General features: G+C 58.4%; 4 protein-coding genes across 11 annotated transcripts; 2 read left to right on the forward strand and 2 right to left on the reverse strand.

The window, feature by feature from the left end:
- Positions 1-590: 590 nt before the first annotated feature.
- Positions 591-5,333, reverse strand: TOE1 (target of EGR1, exonuclease). The gene is made up of 7 exons (XM_063407196.1): positions 5,100-5,333; positions 4,986-5,026; positions 4,780-4,876; positions 4,463-4,621; positions 4,035-4,294; positions 2,564-2,735; positions 591-1,520 (listed from the first exon to the last, which is right to left on the reverse strand). The coding sequence occupies exons 1-7, from the start codon at positions 5,211-5,213 to the stop codon at positions 741-743; spliced, it is 1,623 nt and encodes a 540-aa protein (XP_063263266.1). The 5' UTR covers positions 5,214-5,333; the 3' UTR covers positions 591-740.
- A 314-nt stretch (positions 5,334-5,647) lies between these two features.
- Positions 5,648-11,714, forward strand: MUTYH (mutY DNA glycosylase). 5 transcript variants are annotated; one of them, XM_063407200.1, is made up of 15 exons: positions 5,648-5,820; positions 5,981-6,114; positions 6,855-6,894; positions 7,183-7,256; positions 7,390-7,431; positions 7,507-7,578; positions 7,776-7,889; positions 8,165-8,262; positions 8,532-8,676; positions 8,776-8,851; positions 8,926-9,111; positions 9,295-9,440; positions 9,643-9,795; positions 9,936-9,986; positions 10,195-10,750. In XM_063407200.1, the coding sequence occupies exons 1-15, from the start codon at positions 5,700-5,702 to the stop codon at positions 10,297-10,299; spliced, it is 1,557 nt and encodes a 518-aa protein (XP_063263270.1). In that variant the 5' UTR covers positions 5,648-5,699; the 3' UTR covers positions 10,300-10,750. The 5 variants fall into 5 exon arrangements, with proteins under 5 accessions (XP_063263270.1, XP_063263272.1, XP_063263271.1 ...); XM_063407202.1 differs by having other exon boundaries at positions 5,809-5,827; XM_063407201.1 differs by lacking the exons at positions 5,648-5,820; positions 10,195-10,750 and adding an exon at positions 11,186-11,714 and having other exon boundaries at positions 5,836-6,114.
- A 32-nt stretch (positions 11,715-11,746) lies between these two features.
- HPDL (4-hydroxyphenylpyruvate dioxygenase like) lies at positions 11,747-14,136 on the reverse strand. 3 transcript variants are annotated; one of them, XM_063407204.1, is made up of 2 exons: positions 14,032-14,136; positions 11,747-13,014 (listed from the first exon to the last, which is right to left on the reverse strand). In XM_063407204.1, exon 2 carries the CDS (start codon positions 12,923-12,925, stop codon positions 11,747-11,749), a length of 1,179 nt encoding a protein of 392 aa, XP_063263274.1. In that variant the 5' UTR covers positions 12,926-13,014; positions 14,032-14,136. The 3 variants fall into 3 exon arrangements, with proteins under 3 accessions (XP_063263274.1, XP_063263275.1, XP_063263273.1); XM_063407205.1 differs by having other exon boundaries at positions 11,747-12,936; positions 14,032-14,096; XM_063407203.1 differs by lacking the exon at positions 14,032-14,136 and adding an exon at positions 13,100-13,960.
- A 1,274-nt stretch (positions 14,137-15,410) lies between these two features.
- Positions 15,411-18,702, forward strand: LOC134555310 (selenoprotein Pb-like). 2 transcript variants are annotated; one of them, XM_063406805.1, is made up of 5 exons: positions 15,411-15,504; positions 16,217-16,433; positions 16,586-16,798; positions 16,936-17,068; positions 17,698-18,702. In XM_063406805.1, exons 2-5 carry the CDS (start codon positions 16,231-16,233, stop codon positions 17,941-17,943), a joined length of 795 nt encoding a protein of 264 aa, XP_063262875.1. In that variant the 5' UTR covers positions 15,411-15,504; positions 16,217-16,230; the 3' UTR covers positions 17,944-18,702. The 2 variants fall into 2 exon arrangements, with proteins under 2 accessions (XP_063262875.1, XP_063262876.1); XM_063406806.1 differs by having other exon boundaries at positions 15,443-15,509.
- The last annotated feature ends 1,441 nt before the right edge of the window (positions 18,703-20,143 follow it).

The raw sequence follows: 20,143 nt of genomic DNA on the forward strand, positions 1-20,143 counted from the left end.
TTGAAAAAGCTGGCTTGAATGCTTACTTAAAATACAAATGCCATCAATACCTGGCTTGAGATTGATTTGCTATTACTCAGTGCTGAGTTATACCCAAGGAAAACTGTCATCCTCAGTGTTATTTCTCTCCTGCATCTCAGTGAAGCGTTCCACTATTAATCCATGAGACTCAAGATTTTTTTTTTCTGCTCTGTGTTACAGTGCTCTGAGGAGTAGGCCGTATCCTGTGACCTACCAGATAAGATGGCTTTTGGTAGCAGCCTGCAGGATGCTTGCCATGGTGGCTACTCTGTTCTTGCCCTAAATAGCTTCAGTAGCACAGGAAGCTGTGCAGTTTCTCAGGATCACATATCTGGCTTTCAGCCCCTCTGCCTCTCCCCTTGGAACAAGTCTGAAGACCTGCTATGGCTTGGTTGTGCATGCAGTCAGCTGGCACTAGAATCAGCTGGCCCATTTGGGAGGAACTTTCCCTTCTCTGCTGTAGGGGCAAAGGTCACATCTGTGCATGCTCTAACCAAAGGTGCATTTCCCCCCCTTCAGCCTCATCCCTGCCTTCACATCCCAGCATGCCACTAAGGAACACGGGCAACTCCAATGGAGAGCAATTTAATCAGTCAGATGTTAAAACAGAAACAAGAGTACGAAACCTGTTCCCTTTTCGGTGAGTTCTTGGTGGAAGAAAGAACTCCAAAACTTGGAGGAGAAAAAAAAAGCATAGTTTAGTGAGGAGTTCTTTAGCTCTATGCACTGTCCCAGGCCAACTTTATCTTCTCGCTGTGAGCTTTGGAGGATTTAGAAAACAAGCTCTTCACTATTTGAAGTGGCACTGATTTCCCACTAAGATACAGTTTATTATGGCACTCTGGCAACCAGGGCCCTGCACCAGAGTCTGTGTTTTTCCCTTGCTTGAGCATCCAGACATAAGCCATGATATAGCCGGTCATGAATGCATCAAAGCCAGCTCGGTGTGTGCCCCCCTGTGAAGGAGGGCCGTGGGTTTCCTTTTCCTTTCCTGCAGCACCTGCCGCTTCAGTCTCAGGGGTGGCTGGGTGACTGGCTGAGCCCAACTCAGCAGGAACTTTTGACTTGCTCTCCATTTGGTCACTGTCAGAGGCATTTCCCTTGGCAGAAGGGCTCTGAGTAGCTGCTCCCTGGTCAGTTCTTTCAGAGCTCCCCTGATTCTCCTCCCATTGTGTGCTGGTGTCTGAGCTGACCTCTGTTTCCATGTCCATGGAGATCTCCTCCAGTGGCTTGCCCTCCCCGTTGGGTGTGATCTCTGCTGCAGGCTCATAGCAGCTCTGCTTCCGTGGTGGTCCTTCTTCCCCATTCTGAGCTTGCTCCATGTTTTCCCCTGAGGTTTCCTGTGGGAATGCTGTTGCAAGCACTTTCATGTTCTTCCGATGCTTCCATCTGTGCTTCCGTTTCTTTCGCTTCTCCCAGAGCTTGTCGTCCTCATCGATGATGAGGTCAATGTTATGAGACTGTGGACACTTCACCCCTTGTGGGCACCACCCATAGGCCTAGAGAGAGAGAGAGAGAGAGGTCTGCAGCCACCTCCATCTTGCTGGTTACAGCTGCAATCCCCATAAAGCGGAGTGGAGCTGACTATTCCCTTCCACTGAGGGCTTGTGAGGCTGGAGCAGGAGCAGTGTCCACTCACAGCCCCCCAGCACACAGGAAGGGTGCTGACACACTGTACTGGGTGCAGCACACAGCATGTGAGGAGAGGCCAAGGAAGGTGGGTTTGTTCCACCAGGAAAAGACAAGGCTAAGGGGAGGGGGACATCTAGTTGGTGTCTGCAGCAAAGCTTATGGACAAGATGAAGCTAAACTCTTGTGGAAGCATGGGGAGAGGGGACCTGATAACAGGGGAAATTATGACTAGAGATGCAGGAAAACATTTTTCACATAGTGGTCAAGCACTGGAATAGACATGGAGTTGTTTTTTTGATGTCTGTCCTTACGCAATTTCAAAATTTACCAAACAAGGCTCTGAGCAACACTGAGGTGGTTTTTGGATAGAAACTTCCAGAGATTTCCCCAATCTATGTTCTGTGACAGAATGTGCAACATCTGGAAGAGTTCCTTTTCTGCATGAAGCACGTGAAGCCAGTTCTGATCTGATCAGATGGGCTCCTTGCTGCTGTAGCTGCACCAGGACGAGCTGTTGAGGATTACCCTGTGCAGCAGTGCCAGAAGCTGCAGACAGGTAATAACTTTTTGTATCTCATGAAGATAAAGGCAAGAATAGATGTGGTACTTCTTGTAGGACAAGCCCAGCTAAGGCAGAACTTGCAGCCCCGCCCAAGACAGCAAGGGATACTGTAACTCCTGCTGTCCCACTGTTTAGGGCCATAGACTCTGTTGGAATCTTCTAACAAAGCCTATAGGATTGCTCACCTCCAAGCAGAGCACTCTATTGCCCTGTCATGAAGCCACCTAAAGCTTGAAAAGGTTCCTTGTGCTATGAAGCAGGAAGTTCCCTTTCCTACAAGTTCTAGCTCAGGTGACACGTACCCCTTCCCATGCAGCCAGGAAGGGAGCAGGGATTAGCTTTACTTACCGAAAATCTCTCACAGACAGGCACCTTGTTCCCCCCTGCAGCACTGGGGCTTTCCTCTTCCAGAGAGCAGTAGCGGTAGTCGATGTAGCGGGACATGTGGGCAGGGTAATTGCAGAACTCCACCGTGAGGTGCTGCCCGCTGGAGTCCCTCAGCTTGCAGTTCTCTCGCTTGCTGGAACAAGAGGAGCACACAGTTACTGTGGGACAGGACCAGGGCACGGAGCAAACGCTGCTCTTCACCAGCTCCCAACTCCATGAGTTTCCTGCTCTTGAGCTCCAGCCCCAGATGCTGGAAAGGAATTCAATCCCAGGAGAGCAGCTTTAGTAAGTAGTTTTTCCATGCTGATTTAAAGGTTGTTTATTCTTATGCTGACATAGAGGAAAGGAAAGCAGAATCTCTGATAAATCTGCAGGAGAAGGGGATGCATAGGTTGTTTTTTCAAAACTATAAAGGGCACTAAGATGTGTGTTTGTTTTCATAATGTTAAAGGACAAGGAGAAGACACCCCAAAATGAGGTACTGTGCAGACCATCCAGGCAGGTTGAACCTGGGCAATGGAGGCAATAAGGAAAAAGGTTTCCATTTCACAAAAAAAAACCCTGATCTCTGTTTTGTCCCAAGAGCTGGTTAAAAGGCCCAAAACTTTTGGAAAGCTCTACCTAATGAGAATTTGGGTTAAAACATTTAAGACGTCAGCTTAAAAAGGTTTTTTTTAATCTTGTCAAAACAAAGCACTCTCATGTTTTGAGAGCAGCCATCTTGAATGTTTTCAGACCTATCAAAGTGGCATTTCCTGAGATAAAATAGTCACTAAAAATACCATTTCTCCTCAAAACAGAGCATGACTTGAGCTTTATGGAGATCCCAGGGGCCTTATCCCTGCCAGGGGCTTGTTTAGATTGTGTGAGGCTGGCAGAATGTGGGGCCAGATTGCAAAGCACAGATGTGTGTCCTGTGAGCACAACCCTTGCTTGGAAGGAAGTGATGGGAGTCAAGAGTGGGCCACGGGCATCTCATGTGCAGGACATGTGACAGAGCTGGTCAGTGTCAATGAGTGCAGGGAGCACCCCCCCTTTAACTGCAGTGTCCCTCACAAAACAGAATTCAAACTAGCAGACCCTGCAGGACAGCCCTGGTTTCTTTTCTGTGTGAGTTCCTGACATGACCCTGTGGCACTGCTGGACCAGAACCAGTGACCCAATTAGACCTCATATCGGGCTGCTGTGGTCAGTCTTCTACTGGCACCAGTTCTGAAGTTCTATTTCAGCTGCTGCCCACCGAACAGGTAAGGCCTATTAAAAAACAAACCCATTCTAGAAACAGAAAAAGCACAGGGCAGAGCCACCTGGAAAGCACCTTCATGAGTGGGACAGTGAAAGGACACAGCCCCCTCGCCTGGAAAAACAAACACGCACTGACTTTCCCTTTGCCTTTCCTCCTGCAAGCTCCGAGCACCAGTGTGCTGCTCACCACTTCTTATAGGCATACTCCAAGTAGGACGCCACAAAGCGAGTCTCAAACTCCGAGGCGTATTTGGTGTCGTATATTCCCGCTGGGAACATCTCGGACAGGTCGGCGGTGAAGGTGCCGAGGCTCTCAGGGAGGTGAGCGTAGAAGCACTGGTACAGGAAGACCAGGTCAATCAGGCCATTATGGAGAACAAGCGGCTTCTTCGCCCGGATGAGCTCCAGGAAAAGCGTCCGAACGCTCAGGCTCTGGCTCTCGTTGCCCTGCATGAGGAAGGATCAGTCAGTGATTTGAAGTAGCTGAAAGAGATAATACTGCATGCCAAGACCCCAGCGTGCACCCACCTTTACACAGGAGCAGGGAAAGCCAGTACACTCCCAAAAACCTGGAGCAGAGCAGGCTGAGGTGTGTGAAAGGGAGTGGGTTTGTACCTTGTCGTTGCCCTTGTGGTAAGGGATCCCCTGGGAATACTGCTTGTTGAAGTCGAAGCCGTGCTGCACTAGGAACTGCACTGACTGGGGCTCGACCACATAATCCTCGGTGCAGAGCAGCGTGAGGTTGTAGACCTGGCACAGGTACGTGTTCTCGGACTGCACAAGGAGAGCGTGCAAAGAGCCCAGGAACACGTGTCAGAGGGAGCTGCCGAAACAGCCGGGACAATTCCACGGGGGAATTCCATCTCCCAGAGCGTTCCGGTTCCCCGGGACGGACCAAGGGAAAACGGCCGCACCACGGTTCGAGCACTCACCTTCTTCGGGAGCTGCTTGAAACAGGCGACGCCGAGGGACAGGACAGAGCGTGTCCTGGCGGCGCTGCAGACAGCCTTGTACCGCTCCTCGATGCACCTGGCGGCGGGAGAACGGGCCATGACGGCTCCGGCCTGCCCGTACCCCGGGAGAGGGCACCGCGCAGCCGGTACCGACAGACGCAACCCCCGCCCCCCCGGGCACTCACGGGCTCAGCAGCAACTTCCTAGCGCCGAGGCCGCTCAGCTCCTGCGGGGAGACAGACACCGTCAGTGGCTCCTCGGGACCGGCAGCGCCCCGCCCCGCCGCCGCCCCGGCTCACCGTGTCTACGGCCACGAAGGTGGCGGAGCGCAGCGCCAGCACCATGGACGGCCACAGCTCCGCCAGGTTGTCGCTCTGCACGTCCACCACCGGCACCCGCGCCGGGCCCGCCATGGCCGCGCCCGCACAGGGCCTCTGCCGCCGCGCCTGCCCTCCGCCTGCCCGCCGCGGGCCCCGCACGCCTTGCCCGCTCCGCGCCCAGCGCTTCCCGCTCTCGCGGCTCGCCCGGCTTTCTGCGGCCCCGTGGGGATTTTTACCGTTCTCAAAATCCGTTTTCAACCGACATTTGGAACTAAGCCAACAGGCTTTCGGCGCCGGCAGCTCCTTCGGGTCCTTCCCGAACCGCCGCTCGCACCGGCGGGAGAAGGGGCGGCCCCTTTTGCCCCCGCTTTGCTGATTGGCTGCAGCGCGCCGGGAGGCCCCGCCCCTCACCCCTGCTATCCGGGGGGGGCCGATACGGGCCCTCTCCGCCCGCCTCTCTCCGATTGGCTGGCGGGCGGGCGGTGGGCGGGGCGCCCCGCTCTGATTGGCCCTCGCGCGGGGGTGGAGCGGGAAAGGTTTTCCCGGGAAGGCGCGCGCGGCGGCGGGAGCGGCTGCGCCATGAGCCCCGCGCGGGCCCGGGTGGCGGCGGCCGCCGGGGCGCTCCGGCGGAGCAGCGGGAGCGGCGGCAGCGCGGCCCCGCCCCGGGGGCGGGACAGGAAGCGCGCGTCGCCCCGCGGAGGTGCCCGGTAGCGGGAGGGCTGGGGGAATGTGGGGTGTTCTCTCCGCGGCACGGACAGCCAGCCCGGGCAGGCTCCGGTGCTTGCTGGGTCCTTGTAGAGCCCGGTACTCGGTGCGCTTCCATCCGGAGCCGCTCAGTCGGGCTCGCGCCTCTCCTGCAGGGGCCCCGGCTGCAGCGCGCGCTCCGCCGCCCGCCCGGCATCTCTTCAGCGACCCGGCTGAGGTCGAGGCCCTGCGCGGGAATCTGCTCTCCTGGTACGACCGATGCAAGCGGGACCTTCCCTGGAGGGCACTGGTAAGGGGAGACAGCGGCAAGCGGGGTGGGAACTCTGCCTTAAGGGAGCCTGGCTGAAGTGACCATGGTTTTCCCCTATGTCACACATCCCTACCTGTATGCAAGTGCTCCCAGCTTGTCGTGGCTGTTATGTGGTGGGTCTGGAGCCAGTCCCAAGGTGTGAAGAGTAAAAGCAGGGCACCCTTCTCAAATATAAGGAAGAGTACTTTTATCTCTGGCAAGGTTAGTCTAGCTATGTTTTAATCCTGTTTTGTTCCTGCCTCTATGGTTTCCCATGTATTTGTTTTAAGCCTGCTGGGCATTTTTTTAGAGCTCCTGCCTGTTCAGTGCTCAGCTTGGCAGCAGTGCCTCAAGAGTCATTCTGGTGCTGAGGGTGGGCATCAATGTTACAGCAACGTCTGAATAGTGGGAACTGCACAGCCCCTCTGTGGGATTTACATCTGCCTCCAATTGCTTCCTGGGTAGGCAGGCTCAGGTATGGGACAGTTCTCTGTGGGATTTTGAACCTCATAAGTAACCCTCCATGTGAGATTTCATCAGCAAGAAATGCTTTGGCTGCCACTTGATTAATCCAAATTCAGAAATTCTGAGGACTTGGGGGAAATATTTTTTCTTAAGTTTTAGATTCCATTGCAGTGTTTGAAACACACCATGGATTGTTTTATTTTACATGCACGTCCCCTCTGCGGTGGGCTCCTGTGTCACCTTGTTTCTCACACTTCATCTTCTTCTCCTTCCAGGCAGCGACAGAGCCAGATGCCGACAGACGGGGATATGCAGGTAAGGAGCAGAATGGGCATTGTGAGGTGTGGCTTTGGGTGCCATTCTTGGAATAAGCTGCCTGAAGTGGCCACAGGACCCATTGATTCCCCTTGCAAGGCGCTGGGGGGTTGGAGAACCCGCCTTGGGGGAGCTCCTGTGGGGCAGCAGGTGGGGAAGGTGAGGGGTGGGAGGGTACCCCATGAGCTGGATGCTGTGCAGGGTTTGTAGCCAGTGCTAACGTGGCCACAGCCCGTGGTGTGGGTGGCATTGGTGCCTCTGCTCTGAGCCCTGCCCTGCTCCCTGCAGTGTGGGTGTCCGAGATCATGCTCCAGCAGACACAGGTGGCTACAGTGATCGACTACTACAAGCGCTGGATGCAGGTGATTGCTGCTTACAGAGTCCTGTGCCCACAGGCTGCCCCTTTTGGAGACTTTGTCCGCTGCCTGTGGCAGATCCCCAGTGGCAAAGCACAACTCTGCTTGTGCCTGACTTGTCTCCTTCTCTGTCCTGCAGAAGTGGCCGACGCTGCAGGCTCTGGCACAGGCGTCGCTGGAGGTGAGCACTGCTGGGCCCGGTGCTCTCCCTGCCCTGTAGCTCTCCATTAACACTGCACTGTGTCTCTCTGAGCAGGAGGTGAACGAGCTCTGGGCTGGGCTTGGCTACTACTCCAGAGGGAAGCGTCTGCAGGAAGCAGCAAGGAAGGTGCTGGAGTGGGGGGGAAGGGGCATTTCTAATCCCCTCTGTGGCTGCTGGGCCGGTGCTGGCTCACATCTGCCCTGCCTCGCTGGGGCTGTGCCGCTGGCATGAGGCTGCAGAGGCTGGGATCCCACCTTCCCCTGGCAAAATGCTGTGCACACCCACCCCAGCTGCTTCCCTGAGCTCGGCCCCTTCCCTGCCAGGTGGTGTCGGAGCTGGCTGGCCGCATGCCCAGGACAGCTGAGGACCTGCAGAAGCTGCTGCCGGGCGTGGGCCGATACACGGCGGGAGCCATTGCCTCCATCTCGTACGGGCAGGTGAGAGCTGGTGGCAGGGGACTCGTGTCCCCTCTGCTGCCCAGCCCCGCTCCTGACAGGGTCCTGCTGCTGGGTCTCACAAGCCAAGGGCTCCCCAGGGTTGCGCCTGGCTCTCCCCTCACTTTGGGATGTATCTCAGCCCCCACCCAGCTTGGCCTGTGGGTTGGCCTCTTGTGTGTCCCTCTCCATCCTGGGAGCGTCCCAGCTCCCTTCTTTGTCCAGAGCACCTCCCAGCATGGTAATCCCAGCATGGTAATCCCAGTTCTTGGTCCCAGGCTACCGGGGTGGTGGATGGGAATGTGATCCGGGTCCTGTGCCGCCTGCGATGCATCGGTGCCGACTCCAGCAGCCCGGCTGTCATCGACCGGCTCTGGTAAGGGAATGCTCTGTCTCTGTTGGGAGCTGTGCTGATCATGGCTAAAGGCAGGATCACTCAGGAGCCTTGGGGAGCTGAGCCTGTGAAGGGAGACAGGCATGGGGTGTGGGAACTCTTGGGAAGTTGGTGCTGCTGGGAGCAGTGGTGAAAGGAGCTGTGTTGCCTGTGCCTGCTTAGGAGCATCTCCTCTGACAGGCAGGAGGCAGGTAAAGATCCCAGGATGCTCTCCCCAGAGATCCGTGTGCCTCTCATTGCCATTTCTCCAGGGACATGGCCAATGTCCTGGTGGACAGCAGTCGTCCAGGGGATTTTAACCAAGCCTTGATGGAGCTGGGAGCGACTGTGTGCGTGCCCAAGGCCCCACTGTGTGGGGAGTGCCCGGTGAAGCAGCACTGCCAAGCGTGGCGCAGAGTAAGTGTGGCCCCAGGATGTGGCCCTAAGGGTTTGCCACGTGTGGGGACAAGGTGGGCTGGTGGATGAGCCTGTCCTCACTTCTGTCCCCACTCCCAGGTGGAGAAGGAGCTGGCCTTTGCCTCCCAGAAGCTGTTTGGAAAACCGCCCCCAGTGCCTGATGTTGAGGACTGTGGTAGGCATGTGGGGAGATCCCTGTTGTAGCTCCAGGTCTGAGCCCTGCAGCAACTGTTACATTGGTGTTTGCAGGTGTTGGGGACTGTCCCCTGTGCCTCCCAGCCACGGAGCCGTGGGACAGCAGCCTGGGGGTGACCAACTTTCCCCGGAAAGCAGCGAAGAAGCCGCCGCGGGCGATGCGAACGGCCACGTGTGTGCTGGAGAGGAGGGGCTGCCACGGGGCCCCAGAATACCTCATTGTGCAGAGACCCAGCTCGGGTAATGGGGCTGGGAAGGAGCAGGGTGAAGGCACCACACAGCCCCTTCCCACCTGCATGAGGGATAGAGGGAGAGGCACTGGTTGCTGGGGTGGGGAAAGGAGCCCTTTGGGGCTGTGATGAGGCTCAGTGTCCCTGGATGTGTCTCTTGCTGTCTCACATTTCTGCCATGCCTCCTTCCCAGGTCTCCTGGCTGGACTCTGGGAGTTCCCAAGTCTCCCACTGGCTCAAGATCTGCAGGAGAAGAAGGAGAGGGAGGAGCTGGCTGATCACCTCCAGGCCTGGATAGGGCGGCCTGTGGCAGCAAAAGGCCTGCAGTTTATTGGAGAGGTGAGCCTGGAGCTGGAGGGATGCAGTGTGAGTTGAGTCCCCTGTGCTCAGCCATGGGGATGTAGCGCACAGGAGAAGGGTCTCCCTTCCCCACCATCACCCCTCCCAAGCTCTGCCCCACTCCTCAGGGCCCTGGCAGGCTCAGTGTACTTTGCATTTCCTGCCAGCTGCCTGTCTCATGTGTCTTTCCATCCCCTCACAGGTCATTCACATCTTCTCCCACATCCACCAGACGTATGTGGTCTACTCCCTGCACCTAGATAGGGATGTGACCCTGGACCCTGCCCTGTCCCCATCCCGCTGGGTGACAGAGGATGAGTTCCATGCCTCAGCTGTGTCCACAGCCATGAAGAAGGTATGAGGGGCACTTGGGCCTTTCCTCCCTTCCCTCAGTAATCTTGGGAAAAACCTTGGCATCCCCTTGACTTCTCTGGGCTCTCCCAGCTCCAGGACTCTGCGGGTGTTCATCTCTGGGCTCTCTTGTTCTTCCTTCAGGTGCTGAAAGCTCACGAGAAGCAGCGCAGGAAGGAGAGCAGCCCTGTCAAGGTGAGCAGTGCTCCAGGTGCCTGGGGCTCCCGTGCTGAGGGACAGCCTCTGGTGTGCTGTGCTGAAGGCTCCCTGGGCTTTGGGGTCAAGCCAAGGAGCATCCCCAGCCTGTGACAGGGAATTTGCCTGCCTGGCACTACCCCGAGGTGTCCCCAGTACCTGTGGGGGGCCCTTGGGGTCTGCTTGAGCCCTGCTGTGTCTCCTGCAGGGCTCCAAGCGGAAGCGAGGGACCAAAGCACAGGGAGCAGGCAGTGCCTGCCCTGGGGCACAGCTCTCCCTCCGTGCCTTTCTCCGGGCACCGACTGCCCCGTGAGGGCTTCAGCCTTCCTCCCTTCCTCGTGTGACACACCAGAGCCCCTCGCTGGGGGAGTCCTGCCTGGGGTGTGCCAGTGGTGTCCCTGTGCTGTAGCAAGCCCAGAACACAGCACTATCGTGGTCTCCCACTCTTCCTTTCCTCTGCCTCGCCCATGGGCATTGTGCCTGGATGTGGCCACTGGTCCTGGATTAATCCTGGAGCCAGACTTGCCCTCCCTCCTTGGCTGGAGCCCTCCTGGGGCTATTCAGCCCCATAGTGGCACCGCTTTCGCACTGTGGACTCAGGGCAGCAGGGGTTTCTCTCCAGCAGTGGGAAGGCTGTGGTCACATTGCTCCTGCAGCCCTGTCCCCTGCCTGCATCTCATCCTCCAGCCAGTAACTGGTGATGCTGCTGTACCCTTGTTTTTACTGGACCTGAAAATAAATCTCAAGTGTGGGGGGTTTTCTAAGTGACTGTCTCTTAAGCACTGTGCTAAGCTGGGGGTGTTGGGCAGCCTGTGGTGGAACGTGAAGATGGCCAACAGGATCCTTAGATCTGGGCTGGGCAGAGCAGGGATTTCTTTATGAATGCATCCAAGAGCCCCTTGGCTGAGCATTAGCTCCTGGTGACCCCAAATAAGGCACCCAAAGCACCCCTCCTGCAAGGGCAGACATCAGCCCCCAAGGGCTGTGCAGCTCCTGCCCAAGGGCTGCTCCTCCCTGGGACTGAACAACTGCCCCCAGGGATTTTTGTAGGGTTTCACCCTCTTTTTATATTTTTTCTGTTGAGCTGCTCAGCATTGTTCATTCTGACTGTGGAGCACCCTTGCAAAAGCAGAATGCTGGGGGCTGGCCGGGATGGGACAGTCCTGGCAGGGTGCAAGGAGCAATGATCTCAATTTTAGGTCAAAGTGAGTGATGGAAATGGCCATTTCATCCTCACCTGGCACTCAGCACATCTTAAACAGGAAGATTAAAGACCCAAAGCAGTGCTTGTAAGTTAATTTAATTGAGAGGAGCAAGAGGCCACCACTCGCCCCCAGGGCTGGTTCATGCTGTGGGTGGTAACTGCCAGTAAAGGGCCATATCCATGGCCTCAGATTATCCACTCCCCTCAGGCAGCCCCTCATCTCTCTATGTCTGGAGTGTTCCTGTGCCAGCACGCTCTTGGCCATGCTGCAGGTTCAGGTCTCAATAAATTAAGATTAAGGCAGAAAGTTCTTTACATGTGGTCAATAATTCACTGGAAACCCAGGGCAGGGGAGAAATCCCACCCATCCTGGGGCATGCTCACTGGACTCAGCCCTGAGCCTCTTGCTCCCATGCTGAGTTGGCTCTGGATTGACCTGGAGCCATCCCTTGGTCCCTGCCCACCTGGGCCATGCCAGGGATGGGATCTCTGGTCCTTGCCCCAGGGTTGGACTGGAGAAGATGGGGAGCTGAGGGAGGAGGACTGCAGTGCTGCATTACTGCTGCTGGTCCATGTAGACCTGCACAGCTTTCCACAGTGCCCGGATATTGCCCTCCCCGAAGCCCGGTGCTCCCCGACGGTCAATGAGCTCCAGGAAGAAGGTCTCCTCAGAGAAGATGGGATGGGTGAAGATCTGCATCAAATACTCCTGAGAGGGGCTCTCTGTGGCATCAGTGCCCGACTGGCCCTTGTCCCCAGGCACTGCAGTGTCCAGGAGGATGCCAAGCTCTGCCAGCATGTGGGGGTCCTGCCCAGCTCCTCGGATCTCCTCTGCTTTGCCCCCCTGGCTGTAATACGTGGTGGGGGGTGTGAAGAACCGTGCCCCCTGCTGCTGCAGAGCCCTGGTCGTGCTGACGATGTCAGTGGTGCAGAGGCCGACGTGCTGGATCCCAGCCCCGCCGTGCTGCTCCAGGAACGTGTCGACCTGGTTGGTGCTATTCTGCGAGAGGGACTCAGCAAAGACCAGCTTGCAGCCGTGTGCTGGGGTGCCCTGGGCGCTCTGCAGGGCGAGGAGCAGCATGCCCACCCCCTGCCCCCCCAGCACATACCCCTCAGCTGGCCTCTCCTGGGGGTTCAGCAGGAAGCGGTGGAAGCCGAAGCAGCGCTGGTACCAGTCCAGAGCCGCCCTGGCCCCGCCCCGGGGGCAGACGTACGTGATGTGGTCAAAGTGAGTGATCTTGATCCCATCCCCTGTGGCTGAGGGGGCTCCTTGGACGGGCTGGAAGCCAGGCAGGAAGGGTCCCCGATAACAGGAGCGGTCCAAAAGTGTGTGGCTGATGTTGCCCACGACAGAGCTCACCACGCCGTAGGTGACAGAACCACCGTCATCGCTCAGCTCAGTGGGGGGCACCAGCAAGGAGCATCCCTGGCTCTGCAGCCGCCTGCAGAGCCCTGGTACATCGTCCACCTCGAAGCAGACATTGGAGGCTGTGCCCAAGGTGGGCTGGGGATCTATGTCATAGAGGAAATCATAGGATGAGGTGCTGGCAGGTGCCAGGCGCTCGTTGACGAGGAAGATGGCAGATTCCTGTCGCAAGGCCAGCTGCCGGACACGCGGCGTCTCCCGCACGGCCACTGGCTGGAAGCGAAAGGTGTTGGCCAGGTGCTGGGCCCAGCCCTGCCTGTAGGGCAGGTGGAGGGAGATGAAGCAGGGCCGGCTCAGCGAGGCTGCCATGGCTGGGCAGGCTGCAGGGAGGACGCAGGGGGTCAGAGGGGCTGCTGGCCCTGGGGAAAAGCCATTCCACCACCTTGCACAGAGCTCACCTGTGTTTGCAAGCACAGATGCAAATGAGTGTATTTTAAATAAGTGGGTCTGAGGAGCCAGTTTGCACTGTGAAAGGACACCCACCTTCGGGACCAGCTACAAAGAGCTGCCCAAGGATGCCAAGCCCTCCACTCTGCTGCCCTGCCCCATGCTTGAGGTCCCAGAGCAGGAAAGCCCCGAGCCCTGGATGCAGCCCTGCGGGTCCCCTCTGGAGCCACGTGTCCTTTGGGAGTCCTGCAGGGAAGTCAGTGGATTCCCAGTGGAGGAGGTGTGCTGCACGTGTAAGCAAGATTATGGGGACAAGGGTTGTGGTGGGAATGTCCTGTACCAGGAACATGGAGGTTGGACTGGTAAACATGGAGCAACACACTGGTTACAGCTGAAACGCTCCCATGCTGCCCCAGCACCTGGCAGGTGTGTCCCACGAATGGAAGGGAGCAGTGGGGTCATGACAGGCTGATGTGCCCTTCCCCTCCCCAACAAGGACAGCGTGGAGCCACCATGCTCCCTGCAACCATCTGGGAACGATGACCTTGCCCTAGGGGCACAGAGGAGGGACACTTCGGGGAAGTGACCTTCCTCCCCACCCATCCAAATATCTGTGATGCTCAAGGAGGAAAAAAGATCTGCCCAAAACCCCGATCGGCATCACCCCTCCAGAGCACCCACTGCGGGGTCCTGCCCCCACGACATGCACGATCCGCCCTGGGTAGACCCCACAGGGGTGCAGTGCGCTGGGGGCCACACACCCGCTGAAATATTCCCTTTCACCTGCCCGCTCGAAGGGGCCGTGTCCACCGAGCTCTCCCTGCTCCTTCCCACCAGCCCAGGGCGGCGGCACCGCGTGGGGCCCCGCGGAGCACATGAGCGGGAGCCGGCGCTCCTGTCCTCCGGCCCGGCTTCCCGCTGCCCTCGGCGGCACCAGCACCATCCCCGCTCCCCGCGCCCGCCGCCCCGCGCCCGCCCCGCCACCCCGCGCCCGCGGGGGCCCCGCTCGCCCTCGGGCTGCGGCTCACCGGGGTCAAGGCTGCGGGCGAAGGGGACGCCGGGCAGGGCCGGGGGGGCGGTTCAGATCGCTCCTCCCCGGCATGCACCAGGCACGGCGGGCCGGGCGCGGCGCCGGCTCTGCCCGGGCGCTGCGGGAGCGCGCCCGGCGGGGAATCGGGGCCATGGTCCGGGCAGGGACCGCGCCGGCACACGGAGAACGCGGCGCCCGCTGCCTTCGTACCGAGCCCGGCGCGGCCGGGCCGCCTTTGCGGGACGGAAAGCTGCCCAAGCTGAGAAGCGCAGGCACCGCGGCTCGGGCTGAGCCAAGGGAAGAGGGAAGCGCCTGCCAGGCGGTGGCTGGGGCTCCCTGGGACACAGCTCATGTCTGTGCAGGGTCATTCCCTGCCAGCCCGAGTCCCGGGACGTGAACTGGGGAAACGTGCCCCTGCTCAGTGCTGGGCGCTTCATGGTGTCCGGGGTACCCAGTGGGGACAGCGTGTGGGTGGGGGGTGACAGCTCTGCGGAAAGTCCGGTGTCAGTCATGGACTGCTCATCAATCCACCCCACGGCCCCACATCCTTGTAGACACCTCTGGGCCCTTCCAGCCCCATAGCAGCGATCCCCTTTCTCGTCTGTTTTCAGACGAATTCCCCCTCTATGTGTCTCTGGGATCATGTTCTGCCCCCGCTGTGACTGTGGCTGCTGCCCTTCCCTGCCTTATCATGTTTTTGTACAGATCCCAGGTACAATAAACTGCTCAAATATTTGCAGAGATGTCCTTGTGCTGCCAGAGTGGTGAGCTCCTCTTGTTTGGTTGGGGGGTGGAATCCAGTGTTGCTGTGATTTCCCAAGGAAACACTGACACTACCACAGGAGGCATGGAGCTGGATATTGGGGAGTTGCTGTGGGGCCAATCTTGGCCTGAGAACAGCCATGGGTACATCAGAACAGCCTGGCTTTTGGGGTGACAGCCCACAGGGCAGGCAGCTCCAGCACCCCAGTGTGCGAGGGAGGCACCATCTTTTTGGCTGCAGCGTAGCAGAGACTGCACTGGTGGCTCCTGTGGGACCTTGTGCAGGGACGGTGCTGTTCGAGGTCACCCCATAGTCCTGCAACCCTTTGGTCAAGCGGTGTCCTTGGCAATGTCCCAGCCCTCCCGTCCCTGGGAAGTTTGGAGCGGCTGTGTCCATCTCTTCCCCGCGGCACCGCCTGTCACCCTCTGGCGTCAGCCCGGCACCAGGCACGGCTTTGCTCCAGCACGGCTTGTGCTGGCTGTGGCAGCAGCACCCCGAGGCCACATGGCACCGACATGGACAGTGCCTGCCTTGTCGCTGTCCCCTCGAGGCACGCGGTGGTGGCCGGAGCGCAGTCCCGGCTCCAGCCAGGCTCTTCTCCTCCCTCCTGGGCGGGGAGAGTGGACAGGAGATAAAAGGGGGACCAGGGCCAGCTGGAAGCTGCTGAAAGCTGCTGGGGCCCGGAGCGAGGGAGGACGGCAGCAAGAAGTGCGGTATTGAGGGCTCGTTCTCGCGGGGAAAGGGCTGGGGAGTGGGGGCACATCCACCCTGAACAGATCCTGCATCTCCCTCTCCAGATCATCCTCCCCGACCCACATCCTTCCACTTGCCCTTTAAGTGTGCTGGGTATTAGAGGGATGGGGAATATCCTGGGGTGGGCAGGGTTAGGGGGCTCTTGGAGGATGGGGCTTCAGGCAGATGTTGGGACTCAAGGGCTTTAAAGGCTCTCTGTATCCCCCAAAGTACTTTGCGAGGCGTTAAGGACTCTCAAGGTGACCTGAAGGTGAAACCATCTCTGTCCCAGTGACTGTTCACTGGCAGCTGAGATGATGAGGGCTGTATCCCTGCTCCCTTCTGGGACAAAGACAGACCTGTCTCGGGCTGGGTTTGTTTTGTGGGATCAGAGAAGTGGAGAAGGCCCATGGGAGGAGCAGCACCTTCCTCTCTTGAATTGTGGAGTGGGTGTTTGCTGCCAGGGAAGAACAGGATGCTGTGGCACCAGGTGCCCACAAAAGACAGTATCAAGGAGCTGGGTGCTCCAATTCCTCACCTTGTCCCCCTTTCCTTGCTCCCTGGGGTGGGGGTCCTGGCTCTCAGTGCCAGGATCAGGCCAATACTGCCCACAGTGCAGGGTGCAAGGAGGTGTTTTGGGTTTGCAGTGGATCTGTGAGGAGAGTAACACCCCATGTCCCCCTGCCAGGGCCAGGGTCCAGGATGGGGCTGCTGGTGCTGGCCCTGGCCACCTGGCTGGGGCTGGCCTCGGCCTCTGAGGAGGCGGCCAACAGCAGCCGCATCTGCCAGGAGGCTCCGGCATGGACCATCAACGGCTCGAGCCCCATGGAGGGGGCAGCAGGGCAGGTGACGGTGGTGGCCCTGCTGAAGGCCAGCTGACAATTCTGCCTGAGGCAGGCCCACAGGTGAGAGCCCCGCTGCCCCTCCCCAGAACAATCCCCGCCACTTCAGGGCCGTACGGCAGCCCCCCTGCCCCGGCAGCCCCCCTGCCCCGGCTGCCCCCCTGCCCCGGCAGCCCCCCTGCCCCGGCAGCCTCTCCCAGCGCCTCCTCCCGCAGCCTCGGGGGCCTGCGGGAGCGGCTGGCCCGGCAGGGCACGGCCGATGTCCGCTTCATGATCGTCAACGAGAAGGCGCCGCTGTCCCGGGCCATGCTCCCCGAGCTGCAGCGCCATGCCCCGCCCGGCGTCCCCGTCTTCCAGCCGGAGCAGGAGGACCCTGACGTCTGGCAGGTCCTGGGGGGTGACAAGGACGACTTCCTCGTTTATGACCGGTGAGTGTCCCCCGACTCGCCAGAGGCTTTTCTGGGAGTTACAGAGCGTCTGATGGGCTTCCAAAATCTCCCCTCGTGGCTGGGCCGGGGGGATTCCAGACCCCCGTCTGGAGCCCGGCCATGACTTCTCCCCTCAGGTGTGGCCGCCTGGCTTTCCACATCCAGTTGCCCTTCAGCTTCCTCCACTTCCCCTATGTGGAGGCGGCCATCCGCTCCAGCCACACCAAGGACTTCTGTGGCAACTGCTCCCTCTACAACACTACCCAGGAGGTAAGAGCTGGAATGCTCGCTGGAGCCGGGATCCCTTCTGTCCTCCGGCACTGCACATCAGCAAAAACAATCTTATCTCCGTGTTGGGGATGGCTCTAGGCTGGCAGCTGCCCTCAGATGTGTTTGAGAGGGAAGATGATGAAAGGTGTGGAATAAGGGCACTTAAATAGGTCAGAGCTTTCCGGTTGAAAAGGAATTGACTAAAGGGGTCATGTCCCATGTCTGGGAATGCTAACCAGGACTGTTCCAATATAAGAAAGGGCAGGCAGTGGATACAGAGGTGGCAAGCTCAGAGCAAAGAAAAGAGTGTAGCTCTGAGCTTGGCAGGCGATTAGTCACTTCCCAGGAGAAAAATACATCCAGAAATACTAAATGCAAATTCCTGTTTCTGGACCACAGACAGCTTGAGCCAAAGGATGCAAGTGTAGAGCTTCTGTCCTGTGTGCTGCAGCCTCTCCTGTCCTCCCTGTGCCCTGGGTCAGGGCTGGAGAGCATTTGCTCTGACCCACAGTTTTCTGTATGATGAATGCTGGTCTGCCTTCTTCCCAGTCCTCAGCTGTGCTCCCAGACTTTCTGCAGGGCTCTGTGGGCATTCACATACCACACAGCCCTTGTGTTACTTTCCTCAGGCTAACAGTACCATGGAGGGCTTTGCAACCCCGAGCTCACTTCCTGAACACGAGGGGATGGAGTCAGAGATCCCCATCCACCAGCACAAGCCCCTCCATCCTCACCACCATCATGAGGTCAGCAGCGAGAGAGACACAAATCCAAGTGAAGACCACAAACCTGCTACCCATGCTCACCACCACCATGGAGACCATGGCCAGCTCCATCACAAGGGGGAAAAGCAGAAGGAGGGGGATGAGCATTAAACCAGGCTGGGCAGCCTTGCAGAACCCAGTAGTGTGCAGACCACCCAAACTCACTTCACAGAGGCATGGAAGGGCTTGCTTTGGGCTGCAGGTCACCAGCAGCGCTGGTTTAACAACTCCCTCCAGCATACCCCATGTGGGTTGCACTCCTGCGCTGTGATAGGGATGGAAATTCCCCTTGGATCCTGCTCAGTGCTGCATTTTCAGCCCCAGGGCTCAGTTCTGAGCCTTCATCTGCCACTGCCTGCCTTTCTGTGCTCAATGAAGCCCGCTGTGCAAACCAGGAGGTCCCTGGTCGCTGCTGGCTGACACTGCACAGAGCAGGAGGGCGGGGGTGGAAGGGCCAGAGCTGGGATGGGAGCAGCACTGCTGGCATCCTCTGCCCATCCAAACACTCGTGGGTGTGCTGGAATCCCTGGGTTTCCCAGCCAGGGAGCGAGGGGAGGGACAGCGTGTGCCCTGCAGGACATGGTTCCAGGGAACCGAGGGCACGAGGAGCGGTGGGATGTCGCAGCTCCCCGTGGTCCAAAGCCTGGACCCCCACAGCTGTCACATCCTGGGCACCCCGCAGACCTTGCACACGGGTATGTGCAGTGGTGGTGGGTGGCCGCAAGATGGTGGCCTTGTCCCCTCTTGGAGACCCAGGGGCTGTATCCAATGGGCACAGCCCGAGGAGGACAGGGTGAGGATCCTGAGGTCTTTCCTGGGGGTGAGCGAGCTGGGAGGGCAGCGTGGATATCCGGAGTACAAATAAAACCTCTGTGAAGTGACCACTGCTCAGTCTGGCCTCTGGTGGGCCCGGGAGGGGGGTCTTGCCCAGCGCCGGTCGGTGCTCTGGGCACAGGGAGGGACACAGGGCTGGATGTAGACCCCACAATGCAGCAGCTGGGGATGCTTTACATCCCCTGAGCGGGAGCTGGAGGTAAAGGGGTTGAAGACTGAAGAGAAGTCTTCTTCAAGAGAAGAGCCCGTCTCTTCCTATCTTCTGGCTGTCTCCCAGGATGGGAGCCCAGGACATTAACCCTGTGCTGCTTGGAGGATGTTTGGCTCAGCACCTCCATACCTGGCTTGTAGGTGTGATGTTGTGGTGCCTGCTCCAAGCTGCTGCTGGTTCCCACACGCAGTCCAAGGTCACTGTGGACATCTTGTCCCCAGTGCCCAGACTAGTCCCCATTGCAGGCCCATCGTGGGGCTCCCCAGCCCTCAGGCAGGTGGGTGCTGTGCCCCTGGCAGGCAGTGATGCCTGCCTGCACCATGGGGTGCCCCAGGCCTGTCTCTGCCCTTTACTCCAGCTCCATCCATCATCCCAGACAGCCCTACTCAACGCCTCTCCAGGCCCCGCAGCCTGAGTGGGGAGTAAAGAGATGTTTTTCTGCTCAGTGTTTTCATGGTGCTGTGTCCTGATGCTGGATTTATGCACCCTGTCTCTGCTGGAGGATGCCCTGCACAGTGACTGGGACAAGAACCAGGATGAAAAGGAGCTGTTCCTCACAGGGATGAGAGCAATGGGATCAGATGTGTCTTTCTCACCAGCCAGGCTCTCCCACAGGAGAGCTGGCTGAGACCCTGTTCCCCCTCCTCCATCTCTCCTCCCCCTTCCTCCTCTACCTGCTCCCAGTAGCCTGCAAGGGCACCTCTGTCTGCAGCTCCTGCCATCAATATTGAGGTTATCTTTTTCTTCTGGCAGCTGCTGTAATTGAAACAAAGCAGGCCGGGCCTCACGGGCTCGGCTCCTCTCGCTCATTTTGCTGGTGCTGTTGAGACAACTAATTCATCTTATCGATGCATGGTTGGCCTCTTTTCCAGCAGATCCAGGCAGAGTGGTCTCTCTGCCACAGCTGGTAGGAGCAGACTGTGTTCCTGTGGTGTGCTGCTGGGGGCTGCTCTTATCCATCCTCTGATCCTTGGCTTACCTCAGCTGGGTGCTGGCTACCAGCAGAAGATGCCAGAGGAGCCAGTCAGGGGAAGAGGTGCAGATTGGAAGGATGGTGATGACTTTTGTGTCTTTCTTTTGCCTTCTGATGCATTATCATCACTTGTATTAAATTCCACATCCTTCCCTTGTGCAGCTCCTAATGCCCCTGCCAAGGAGGTGACAGGTGATGAGTGGGGCATACTTGGGTTTGCATTCCCTCACTGATGCTATGGCAGAGAGAGGGATCCCATCTGGTGCTTATTGTATAGTCCAGTGCAACAGCTA

The sequence above is a fragment of the Prinia subflava genome, chromosome 10 (genome assembly GCF_021018805.1).
Source record: "Prinia subflava isolate CZ2003 ecotype Zambia chromosome 10, Cam_Psub_1.2, whole genome shotgun sequence".
In the NCBI taxonomy this organism is placed as follows: domain Eukaryota; kingdom Metazoa; phylum Chordata; class Aves; order Passeriformes; family Cisticolidae; genus Prinia; species Prinia subflava.